Raw genomic sequence first — 13,118 nt, forward strand, 5'->3', positions numbered from 1 at the left:
CGGCTTAGAACATGCACAGAATAGGTGATATCCGACCGAGTGATAGTGAGATATATTAACCGACCTACTAATCGTCGATACTTTTCAGGATCCTTGAGAAGTTCTCCTTTATCAGATAATTTTGTGTCATCCATAGGAAAAGCAATGGGTCGTGCTCCCAAAAAACCATAGTCCTTGAGAATCTCTAATGCATACTTGCGTTGAGAAATATAAATCCCTTGTTTGGAACGAGAAACCTCAATACCCAAAAAATATTTTAAATCACCAAGGTCTTTTATCCGAAAATGATCACGGAGAAAAGACTTCAGAGAATTAATGGCACTAGCATCATTGCCTGTAATCACAATATCATCCACATAAATGAGCAAAGCTGTGAAAGAAATACCAGACTTTTTAGTGAACAATGAATAGTCAGCTTTGGATTGTTGAAAACCGGCAGAAATGATGGCACTAGTGAATTTGGCAAACCATTGGCGAGAAGCCTGCTTAAGACCATAAAGTGACTTGTGAAGGCGACACACAAGATTCTCCCCCTGTCGCCGAAGACCAGGAGGAGGAGACATATAGATTTCTTCATGTAAGTCACCATGTAAGAAAGCATTATTAACATCAAGTTGATGAAGAGACCAAGACTGACTAGCAGCAAGAGCAAGAAGACAACACATCGTAATCATCTTAGCAGTAGGAGAAAAAGTGTCATGATAATCAATACCTTCAGCCTGAGTGAAGCCTTTAGCAACCAAACGAGCTTTGTAGCGGTCAATAGAGCCGTCGGAATTGTGCTTGAGTTTGTACACCCACTTACAACCAATGAGAATGTTGCCAGGGGGCAAGGAAGTTAAAGTCCAAGTACCATTAGCATGTAAAGCTTGAAGCTCCTCAGTCATAGCACGTTGCCAATTGGGGTCAGTGGCAGCCTCGGCAAAGGAGGAAGGCTCCACAGTCCGACTGACAGAGTTAATGTAAGAAAAATGCCTGGGAGAGTAACGGTGATAAGAGAGAAAATTACAAAGTGGATATCGCGTACCTTGTGTAGAACCGGGTTGCGAAGTCGAAGATGGGTGGGATGGCAGAATCACCTGCGAGCAAACGTAGTCTTTTAAATAGGATGGAGGTTTATGGGCACGGGAAGACGTGCGGGGAAGGGGAGGATTGGTAGGTAGTGGGGGGGGGGGGGTAGGGATGTCCATGGGTAAAAGGGTGAAAGGTAAGAAAGTAGCGGGGGGGGGGGGGGGGAAGGAGGGGATGCCGAGAGGGCAGGGGCATGGGGAGGAACGGGTAATGGGGCAGTAAGGGAATCTGTGGGAGGCATGGAAGGGGAGGAAGGTGGAGGAGGGTGAGGCGTCGGGGCAGGAAGGGGTGGGTTATATGTAGAGTCCAGAGGAGGTGGGATGGGTAGGGTAGGCGAAGAGGATGGGATATGAGGGTGAGAAACGGCATAAGGGAAAATAGTTTCGTGAAAGATGACGTCTCGACTAGTGAAAATGCGGTGATTGTCGAGATCGTAAAGGGTATAGGTCTTTTGTCCATGAGGATAACCGAGAAAAATGCAACGATGAGCCCGAGGGGAAAATTTGGTGGTGGGAGTGACAGAGGTGGCATATGCCAGACAACCAAAGACGCGAAAGTGGTCATAAGATGGGGTTTTTGAAAAGAGAACCTCAAATGGGGATTTATGATGGAGAAGACGGGTAGGGAGACGATTGATGAGATAAGTAGCAGTAAGAACACATTCCCCCCAAAACTTGATAGGAAGATGGGATTGAAAACGAAGGGCGCGAGCGGTTTCAAGAAGATGACGATGTTTTCTTTCAACAACGCCATTTTGTTGGGGGGTATAAACACAAGAAGTTTGTAAAAGCACCCCATGATCAAAGAAAAAACTACGAAGAGATAAAAATTCACCACCATTGTCAGTACGAATGCATTGGATGGTAGTGCGGAATTGGGTAGTGACATAAGCAAAAAAATCCTTAATTAATTGTTGAGTGTCAGATTTATGTTTCATGAGGAAGACTCACGTAAAGCGAGAAAAATCATCCACAATGGTTAAGAAATAATGAGCACCAGAAAGAGAAGATTGACGATTCGGGCCCCAAATATCACAATGAATTAAAGCAAAAGGGAAAGTTGATGAAATTGAACTCAAAAGAAAAGGTTGACGAGTTTGTTTTGCCAACGGACAAACATCACAAATATGACTAGAATCAAAAGTACAATTAAGAGAGCTAGATGCTAAAGCTTGCAAACGAGTGGAGGATGGGTGACCTAGACGCCTATGCCAGAGGGAGGAGGGGATGGTAATGATGTTGCAGAGAGGTTGACGGGTGGGGAGAGAAGAGGTAAGGGCCACAAGGTAATACAGATCGCCACGTCGCTTACCCACACCAATCATCGCCTTCGAAACCAAGTCCTGCAAAACACACCAAGAAGGAAAGAAGGTTATGGAACACGATAATCCATCTGTAAGTTTACCAACCGATAAAAGGTCCACTCGGAAATTAGGGACATATAAAACATCCTTCAAAGTAACTGATGAATTTAAAGGAAGAGTGCCGGTAAAAGTAATGGGAGCGGAAGCACCACTAGGCAAAGAAACAGGCGGCAAATGTGAAGGAGAACGATTAACCAAACATGAAGCGGAAGAAGTAATATGATCCGTAGCACCACTGTTAAGAATCCATTGACCATGACGAGAGGTGACAGGTAACAAACCTTGGGCAAAATCAGTAGTGAGCACGGCATTGGCCTGAGGAGGGGTGGTGGTGTCACGTAGAGCAGCTAGAACACGGGAGTGTTGCTCGGCAGAGAAGTCAGGCATGGCAAGCTGCAAGTCATGCAAAGTGGGCTGGGCCCCGTGCACTTGGTGAGTCGCTGGAGTAGAAGAGGAGGCGGGGGCCTGGGTGCCTTGCACGTGATGGGCCTGGGTGAAATTATGGGGCCGGGAAGCAGAAAACCGTGGCTGCCGGGGAGGACTGGAAGGTGCATGGCTGCGGGAAGAACTGGAAGCAGTGGCACGGCGCGGTGGTCGCCACGGTTGGCCATGGAGGGGATGGTCAACGGGATAGCCATGAAGTTTATGGCAGGTGTCTCGGGTATGATAATCAAAATTGCAGTAGGTGCAGTGGAGGGGAGGACGAGCAGAGGAGGGACGGGACGGGCCACGAACAGCCATGACAGCAGGTTGATCGACAGAGCGGAGGACGCCCAGGGAGCGTTGTTTTTTAGCTTGAGACACCGAGGAACAGGCCTGACGAACAGTGGGAAGGGGATTCATTAAAAGAATCTGGTCACGAATAGCAGCAAAGGATTCGTTGAGGTCCATTAAAAATTGCATGAGTTGTTGACGGTCATGCTTGGCATTGCAAGAGCACGTGCAGCCATCATTATAGGAAGCAAGCTCATCCCAGAGAGCTTTCAGGCGAGTAAAATAGGCGGAGATAGAAGAAGAACCTTGAGAAATTGTAGCAAGTTCCCGGTTGAGTTGGAAGATGCGTGGAGCATTACTCTGAGAGAAGCGTTCGCGAAGATCATCCCATACAGCTTGGACAGAGGTGGAAAAAAGCACAGATTCTTGAAGGTCAGGTTCTAAGGAATGCAGAAGCCAAGAGAGAATCATGTCATTGCAACGACGCCAAGCCGCGTGAGCATCAGGGTTGTCGGAGGAAGAAGGTTCTTGGATATCGCCAGTGATGAAACCAAGTTTATTCTTGGCACTCAAGGAAAGCTGCATGCCACGGGCCCAGGATGTGTAGTTATCACCATTCAACTTCTTGGATACAAGGACAAGATTCGGGTGGTCGGAATGATGAAGGGAAAAAACACCATCGGAAGAAGAAGAGTCAGCCATGGGAACGGCAGAGAAAGCTGCCGAAAAAAAAAATTAGGGCTAGGGTTATAAACCTGCTCTGTATACCATGTAGAAAAAAGGTATGTAGGCTAAAAAATATATTTGTTATTGATACATGAATGTGGAAAAATGGAAGAGAAATGGAAGAGAATGCTTTTTTTCTCATTATGTTTCTCTACAAGATTACAATGATATATATACATGATACAAGTGTGTAGGTAGGACAAGGTAGGACGGCTGTAGAGGACAAGGTAGCCGTCCTAGTGTGTAGGTAGGACAAGGTAGGACGGCTGTAGGACGGCTTGACGGCTGTAGGACGGCTTATTCTTCCAATAATAATATTATATACAATTACACAATGACTCCAACCATATTCCTTATTTGTCTAACAGTTCATGGCAATATCTCCATAAGCATTTCCGCCACAAGAATGCAGGCCCTCAGCAGGGGCCTTCATATTGCCCAAGCTCTCCAACCAGACCCTCCTCCGCTCCTTCCATCATCTCTCCCGAGAAATCTCATCCCTCAGTCTGTATCCATCCTCTTTGAAGACATCATTCGCAGCTCTACCGCCGTCTTCTCCCACTTTGCCATCCTCTGCTCCAGAGGATCCAAACCCGTCTTGAAGACTCCTCCAACAGCAGCCGGATGTGGCTCATCCTCCAGACCGAGTATCTAGCAAACAGCTTCCACGAACTCACCCTCGACCTCTCCACCTTAAGAAAGAGTTCCAGAACCAAACGGAGGAGAAATCCAAGTCGTAGCTCCTTGTTTGTTTACTATATATCCAAGTCCCTTTTTCATTATTAGCACCCTTTTATACATCCTTGCTGTTAATATGTGTAATTGTATTGGACTGCCAAAAAAAAAAAAAGAATGTTAACCGGTGAAACAGGTGATCCGTTAGCTTAATGGGTCGGGTTCGAGTGACCTGTTCGCTTAACATGTTGGATTTAACCTGACCTAAACCCGATAAACCCAACCAGTTTACAGGTATAGGTTCAAAAAACAAGGAAAAAAAACATAAAGAGCAGCACCATTCCCACTTAAAATTAATATGGAGTCCACTATTTGAGTCCATTTATGTAGTCCTTATATTTGAAAATTCTTATGAGGTATCCGGCGAGTTTCTATGTATTCATATACTTTGAGAACTTCAATTCCGGCACATTGAAAATCATTTGTCCCTATATTTAAGGACTATACGGTTATAGGAACTCCATTTAGGGTCTCCATTGGAGATGCTTTAATCTTCTTTCAAATTGTCTTCCAATCAAATATGTCACATTATTTTTCTAGATTTTGTATTGGCAAATGTGCCACGAACGACTGAAAATTTGACCATAAGTGAGAAATTAGCCATTTTATAAGCTTAGGAGGGCTCCAAACTAAATTGAAATTTATCGAGCAACATAGCTAAAATTTTCTCTTAGTGATGCAAGGAGAGACTTGAGAACTTTTGTGCTGCATTTCAAAGTGTCATTTGATTCCTTTTTGGTTTATTTAAACCAAAAGCTAGAAGAAAAAAAAAAAAAAAAAGAGTTTTAACGAAAAACCCACAGTACTGTTCACTTTAACGAAAAATCACATTTTTACACTAAAAAGTCAATATTAGTACTATTCACTTTACCATTTATTTTGTCCTTATCTTTAAAACTCAAAGTTTTAAATTCCTTTTCATTAGTTTTCCTAAAAAAAATGCAGTTGTGCAAGAGGAGAAAATGGCATGCATTAATCATTTTCGTTATGTATTATTAGGCGAGTTTCATTTAATCTACCAGCTAAAATTGTCTTAAAAATCAAACTCATTTAACAACTAATACAATCTTGAACTTAGCAGTGAGCAAATCTTGCTCAAGTACGGGCTACTGGAGAAGTGTTTTTTTTTTTAACAAATCATAACGTTAATAAGAGATGGTGGAGCTCGTTTTAAAGTGATTTTAAAATGACTTAAAAAGTTTTTGATGAAAAGATTTTTGGATTTTTGGTAAAAATGAAACTAAATCTTGAAAAACGCTTCAAGTACTTTTAAAACTAAAAAACATTAATAAAAAAAAACAGTTTTCAAACATTTTATAAGCGCCTAATGAAAAATGATTTTTCCACAAAAATTAACGCATTATATATAGAGTTTAAACCCCATTCTTTTTTCCATGATGTAATTTAAAATGATAATTTAGAATTTAACTTTCATGCTACGCAAGTAACGCAACATTAAATACTACGAACATTGGATAACCTGGATTCACAGGACCATAATAAAAGCAACAATTCAAACAAATGCAGACCACCTATGGCTTGTATTATTCAATACTACGAAGCATGAAAAAAACCTTCGATAATTTGGCTTGTGATAAAACATAAAAAAACTAATCTCTCGGTTTTTTTTAATTTTTTTATTTTATTCCTTTTCAAACTTAATTTGAGTTTTTCCTGTTCTGGACAGTGGACACTATGATTCAGTTCCAGTCATCTCTATCAAATTGAAAAGGACAACTTTTTCATGGTCAACCGTCCCTCCAAATCCTCACCGTACAAATAGAAATATCGCACACGTGTATGGTAAGGGGACAACTTTCTTCACATGCACGTGCCCCTCCCTGTACTCCACAGTCGTATCCTTACTCTGAATCTGTGATAACCTACCACCTTACACTAAATAACGCCGTTAATTTTCCCGTAACTCAGAAAGAAGAAGATCGTCGCCGTCAACGGCAGCCGGGACAGCCTGTTCGCCGTTCCGCTCCACGGTGATCCGTTGCCGGTTGGGGAGCTTCAGCAAACACGACTGTCACTGAGTCCGATAGGTCAGTCTCATACAGCTTCGTTTTTTGTTTTTAATTAAGTAGTTAATTAATTAAATAAGCTATCTTAAACGGTGGTAACAATTTCTTATCCTGCGCACCCACCCCTCACTCAAAGCACTGGTCTGCGAATCTGATCTTGTTTTCTCAGAGGCTGAGAAGTGCTGAAGGCAAAGAAGAAAGGGGAGAAAATGGCGGGAAAGGCTTCGAATTTCTCGGATCTGATTCAGCGAGTGGCGGCTTCTTGCTTGCTCCATCCACTCGCCGCCGGCCGCTACGATTCCTGTGATTCACCTGTGAATCGACGCGCCGGCGATGAGGAGGACGAAATGTACGAGCACGAAGCCGGCGACAAGCACGACGGAAAGGAGGAAGACGAAGACGATGAAGTGATTGACGGGGGAGGTTTAGGGGTAACGGTTGGGGAGGATCGGGGGTCGACGAAGGCGAAGGAGGTGGTGGAGATGGAGATGGCAATGAGGGAGGTGTTCGACGCCGTTGCAGCGATGAAGAAGGCGTACGTCAGCCTCCAAGAGGCCCACATCCCGTGGGACCCGGAGAAGCTCAGGGCAGCTGACGCGGCGGTGGTCGGTGAGCTGAGAAAAATTGGGGTACTGAGAGAGAGGTTCCGAAGAAGGCGTTGTAGCGGCGGCGGAGAGCGAGTAATGGCGGGGAGTATGTTGAGAGAGGTGGTGGCTCCGTACGAAGCGGCAGTGGACGAGCTGAAGAGAGAGGTGAAGTCCAGAGAGGTCGAGATCCAGAACCTCAAGGAGAAGCTAAACGGCGCCGTTAACGGGTCCCACTCGAAGAAGGGCAGGTCCGTGTCCAGAAGAAAAGTCGGCTGCATCACTCTAGCCGAAGGTACACAGTAAAATCTCTCTCCTGTGAAGTGACAATTCTGCCCCCCTAACCGATTGCTAATTACAGTTGCAGTATCTCCGGCGCCGGAGCTGTTCGAGGCGACGATGCGCCAAGTGAGAGAGGCATCCAAGTCGTTCACGTCGCTGCTCCTCTCCCTCATGCGCGCGGCCCACTGGGACATCGCCGCCGCTGTGCGATCAATCGAAGCCGCCACCGCCACCACCGGCGGGATCAACACGACGTCATCGGTCATCGCAACGCAGAACGGCAACGCCAAGTACGCGCTGCAGTCCTACATTTCGCGGAAGCTCTTCCAGGGCTTCGATCACGAGACGTTCTACATGGACGGCAGCCTCTCGTCGCTGCTCAACCCGGACCAGCACCGCCGCGACTGCTTCGCCCGGTACCGCGACTTCAAGGCCATGGACCCCACCGAGCTGCTCGGGATCCTGCCCACGTGTCAGTTCGGGAAGTTCTGCTCCACCAAGTACCTGGCCGTCGTCCATCCCAAGATGGAGGAGTCGTTGTTCGGGGACTTGGAGCAGAGACGACATGTCGTAGAAGGGGGGCACCCGAGGAGCGAGTTTTACGGGGAGTTTCTGGGTCTGGCGAAGGCGGTGTGGCTGCTGCACTTGCTGGCGTTTTCGCTCGACCCGCCGCCGAGTCAGTTCGAGGCGAGTCGAGGGGCGGAGTTTCATCCGGGTTATATGGAGAGTGTTGTGACGTTTGCGGGCGGGCGGGTTTCGGCGGGTCAGGTTGTCGGGTTTCCGGTGTGTCCCGGGTTTAAGCTTGGGAATGGATCAGTTATTAAGGCTAGGGTTTATCTGATAAATAGGAATTAAAGTCGTTAATGTGGTGGGTTTAAGGCTTAGGTCTCTAGTGAATAGCGTGGCTAATGTTACTAGACTCTAGTTCTCTGGTGTTGAGATGTGTCACTACCTGCTATGTAGCATGTGTAACTGTTATTGCCCTGTTTCATTTAAACATAAATCGCTCTTTTATCAAATTTGAAAATCTTTTAATTGTGGACAATATTGTATTCTTCTATTACCGTGTCGTGTCATAATTAGATAACTAAATAATTTTTGATTTCGGTAAATTTTCATAAGGATGATCTCTTAATGATAGCTTAAAAATGATCCGTTCAGATTATAAGAGATATTGTGAAGTTGATTCAAACCAACGATCAGTTCAGAATAAATTTTGAACATTTTAAGATGCAATTTAATTCTAAAGAATGAGTATGATACTTGCATATATTTTATATAATCATTATCTAACGGTCAGATATAATTTATGTAAAATATGTATTTAATGCAATCCTTCAATTCCATTCCTTTTATTCCCTTGAACTTTTTAGATTCAGGTGTTCCAAAGTTGAAAAAAAATAAAAATCAGGTGAAACCAGAAATTTCTAATTCAACTTGTGGATGCAAATTTCTATCCAAAGAGAAGAGCTTATGCACAATTCATATCATTCACTTCCTCTAAAACGTTATTTAAACGAGGGTCTTTAGGATTACTCAAATCATATAAAACGTTTTAGGCAGTGCAATCAACAACATCCCTACTTAGCTGATGCCACAAGAAAAATAATTATTTGGTATATTAAATTTCAAATGGCAATGCGAAAATAATAATAATATTTATATAATTGTTTAGTATGAGGGTGTGACTTGGCGCAACAGAAAAGTTGCTCTTTAGTGACCTTTTTCGGGTCCAAGTCGTGGAAACCTCTTTGCAAAACAAGAGTAAGACTGCGTACGATAGATGTTCCTCCTCCGACACTCACAAAGTGGGGAACCTTGTTGGCTTGGGATTGTCCAGTATAGCTGAAGGAAGAAGGGTACAATGATATGCGTCTCCCTTTCGAACTCTCCAATCATACAAAAATATAAGGATTTTATGCCTAGAAGAAATTTGGGGGGAAAAATGAATCTTTAACAATCGAAGAGGGCCATTCCAAAGCAAAAGCTGTGTCTTCGTGCTTTGTGGTGACTGAAATCAGACGAGCATATTCATACCCGGAAAACGTTCTTCGCCTGCCATGGAGATCATACATGAGCAAAAGGGCATCATTACAATGGACAAGTTAGCAGATTCGAACATGAAACACCTACGCAATTGAAGAGACCCTATCAATTCAATCTTACTTGCTCTAGCACTAGAAACATAACCACATTCCAAGATCCTAGCCGACTGAAGTTTGGGAGGAACCCCTTATAGAAGGCCAAAAATCCCTGCAGTACGTCATGAATTACAAAACATTTGAGGAGCTGGTGACAAAAATCCATGTAGAAATTTGGCCTCGTTGGTATAAAAAACTTTGAAGGGTTATGAGTCTAATGACTTACAGAACCAGAGTGCACTTACGAATTAAAACTGAAAAAGCATACCTCGTACTTCAAAGTTTTGACAAAGCAATCAAAGGTGTTTTTGTAAGTTGAATCTCCCATCATTCGAGATTTCACCTGGAACATAACAAGGAAGGCGTCCAAGCCAACATTGCCTTACTACCTCATCCACTAAAAAACTATATAAAATTGTTTCGTACAATAAGAAAATGTCATCACAATCTTTCACTAGTAAACCGTGGTTACAGCCTGCACCGAATAATATGTAATGCAGGCCATGCTTCCATCGCAAAGCCAACATTCAGTGATGACTTAAAACTCAAGAACACATATAGCGTGCGCTTATCAATTCTGTTTTTCTTTGTTAGGTTGGAATATAGCATGCACATTTATCATATGATTTTCAATATTCTTCAGTTTTATAACTATTCTTTACAATACACTACACATGAGAGAGAGAGAGAGAGAGAGAGAGAGAGAGAGAGAGAGAGATTTATCATTTGATTACTTTTCTTTAAATTTTGTTTTAATTTTACAGTTATGTTGTAGTTTCCATATGTTGCAACCATTTCTTACATCTCTGCCGGTAGCAATCAATCCTAAAAACCACAAAACTTGATGTCACAACTAATTAGATGCAGAGTGCATACCACATCAACAGGAGAGCCAATAGAAACTGCAAAGAAGCCGGCACCCAGACCAGCTAGGAGATGAGTTAAAATATTGTCTGTGGACCCTGGAATTTTCAAAATTGTCTGCATAAGTATGAAGAATCAGGAATCATTGGGATTATTATCCTAGACATGGCAGGTTAGATTAACTTGAAATTCATAAATATAACTGCATTTAAGAGAAGGAATGTTTTGAGATTACCTCCTTCACTTGATCATAACTGGCTAGTTCAGCAGCATTTATAATAGCATTCCGTGCTACATTTGGCCCTAGCCCAGTCCAAAGGGCCCCTAATCCTTCCTAAATGTTAGACAAACATTAACCAAAAAATGTAAAACAAATGAGCTGATATGTATCTAAGAAAACAGGACGAAGAAAAACAATGTTCTACGTTAAGAAAATAACCTGTCTAACTATAGTAGAATAAGCATGTAAGGATCCAGTATATCGCTTAGGAACTCCAGCTGGTAATTTTCCTTCAGCTTGAAGTCGAACCTTCACAAGGTCAGTTGGATTAGCCACTATGATTGCCAGAGCACCTGTTAACATAGAAGTACACGAAAGAGCATGCAGTTAAATTAGCTTTTTTTCAGATCAAAATGCAGGGAAGATAACAGCAATAGTTCCAGCAACTTCAGATATGTTAATGAACAGCAGGTTGCATGAAATCTAGTCTTGAAATATAGTTTCCAAGTACACTAACCAGTCAATAGAGCTGCAAGTATTTTGTGGAATATAGGAAAATCTCCAATAAAAGCACTGCCAACAAGGAAAATTTTGACCTGTTTCAACGTTCAGTTTATGGATATGCAGAATGTGTCACAAATAAAGCATCAAACAAGTAATTCGTAATTGCATTTATGAAATAAAACATATTTGGAACTCACAGGATCATATAATCCAATTCTCAAGCCACCGTAAATACACTGGCGCTGTAATCCTGGAATTATGCCATTCCAAAGTGCTGCTAAGCCTTCTTCCCTAGCGATTGTAGCCATAGTACCCAAAAGGCCTCTATAGTTTGGTGTGCCAGCTCCATCCCCTGGGACCGCTTTCTTTTGTAGCTGGAGCCTGACTTTAGCGGTGTCTAAAGGAATGGTACAAAACTGCACAATATTCATGCAGACACCGTTATACACTAAACTTTGATTTTTATGCACACACATGATGTTGAGACCTTGTAGTTATAAGGCCATCAAATTGTACTTAAAAGTGCTTAAATTGTTCAACAAAGTCTTAACGACCAAGATAAAACTAATTAAACCGATTCGATTCTAGCATAACATTCGCCATTCAACCTAACTTGTTCCATCTTTCGATCCTAGTGTATCGGTTTGTTCACATTAAGCCACATTATGCAATTCTCCGAACCATCATACCAGGACTAAATGTCAAGTACAAAAGAACAGCAGCTACCCTCAAATTTTAACTTCATATTTCCACATACATTCCCACAAAATTGGAGACCAAATTTCGCATTGATCTCAATCAAAACTCAAAAAACCCAAGTAAGAAATCACACTAATTGCGCTAAAACACAGAGATTAAAGCTAAATGATGATAAAAAATGCCGACCCAGTAAACCAAATTTCAAAACTAAGAAGTAAACAACTAACATTTCAGCAGAAATTTACAAAGGCAGTAACACAAACAGCAGAAGGATCATCGATTACCTCAGCGAAGCAGGCAGCAAAAGCACTGCAGAGGAAAGTTTGCAAGAAGGAGATCTCAGACCTGGTGCTGAGATCTGCCATTGAACGGCGCAAACGAAAGCTTCAAAAGCAAGGATTTTGGGGAAATTGGAGGGAAATTCAGAGGGATTGGGGGGATTAAGGTTATATAAAGAAGGTGGTTAATTACGAAGGAAAGGAACTAGGAAGAAGAAGGAAGCTTTTTGCAATTGCAAATTCGCAACTGAGTTATTCATTTTGTCACTCGCTTTGCTATTTTCTTCATCGTTTTCAATTGTATTAGTTTAATCATTTGGGGCTTAAAAAGGGATTTTGTTGCTTAATTTGATTCTCTCTTTAATCTCAATAAATTTTTTATCACTCCACAGTTTAACGTCAATTTTTGTATTAACATTATAAACGTTGTATAAAAAACATAAAGTAATAAGGAATCTATAAAAAATCTCTTCAACATTCCTCCTATTTTGGTTGGTTGGGTTTTGATTTTGTAAGTTTTATATTTTCTTTGGAATGATTTGTGAATTTATTATTATATTTTTCTAGATCAATTCAAGAAATTGTTAAATCATTTCAACAGATAAAAAAAATACTTGGGTTCCTTTTATATAAAGAGTTATTTCTTTTTAGGGGTGTGCTATCCACACACCTTATTTTACTTCTCACACATTCTTTGATAATTTTTGTCCGTTAATCTCTTTAATTCATCCGATCCGACGGACGAAAATTCAAAAGTTATGTGAGAAGTAAAATAGAGTGTGTGGATATCACACCCCTTCTTTCTATTAGCAAATTTACGCACGTCAATAAACTATGCTAGTCTCTCGATTCGTGTTCACGTGTGCGACAATAAGTTATAACTCTAAAAATAAAAGTATATTCGAGTTTT

At 42.0% G+C, this 13,118-nt stretch overlaps 2 protein-coding genes across 3 annotated transcripts; one reads left to right on the forward strand and one right to left on the reverse strand.

Annotated features, from left to right (window-relative positions):
- The first annotated feature begins 6,414 nt into the window (after positions 1–6,414).
- Positions 6,415–8,521, forward strand: LOC137743691 (protein GRAVITROPIC IN THE LIGHT 1). The gene is made up of 3 exons (XM_068483622.2): positions 6,415–6,657; positions 6,806–7,515; positions 7,582–8,521. The coding sequence occupies exons 2-3, from the start codon at positions 6,846–6,848 to the stop codon at positions 8,355–8,357; spliced, it is 1,446 nt and encodes a 481-aa protein (XP_068339723.2). The 5' UTR covers positions 6,415–6,657; positions 6,806–6,845; the 3' UTR covers positions 8,358–8,521.
- Positions 8,522–9,104: 583 nt separating this feature from the next.
- LOC137742771 (mitochondrial uncoupling protein 2) lies at positions 9,105–12,526 on the reverse strand. 2 transcript variants are annotated; one of them, XM_068482720.2, is made up of 9 exons: positions 12,215–12,526; positions 11,429–11,647; positions 11,245–11,323; positions 10,947–11,080; positions 10,743–10,841; positions 10,520–10,624; positions 9,912–9,986; positions 9,669–9,755; positions 9,105–9,557 (listed from the first exon to the last, which is right to left on the reverse strand). In XM_068482720.2, the coding sequence occupies exons 1-9, from the start codon at positions 12,293–12,295 to the stop codon at positions 9,534–9,536; spliced, it is 903 nt and encodes a 300-aa protein (XP_068338821.2). In that variant the 5' UTR covers positions 12,296–12,526; the 3' UTR covers positions 9,105–9,533. The 2 variants fall into 2 exon arrangements, with proteins under 2 accessions (XP_068338821.2, XP_088535002.1); XM_088678876.1 differs by having other exon boundaries at positions 9,321–9,557; positions 9,636–9,755; positions 12,215–12,486.
- Positions 12,527–13,118: the final 592 nt, after the last annotated feature.

This window comes from Pyrus communis, chromosome 11 (assembly GCF_041283825.1).
Source record: "Pyrus communis isolate YQ-2024b chromosome 11, ASM4128382v1, whole genome shotgun sequence".
Taxonomy (NCBI): Eukaryota; Viridiplantae; Streptophyta; class Magnoliopsida; order Rosales; family Rosaceae; genus Pyrus; species Pyrus communis.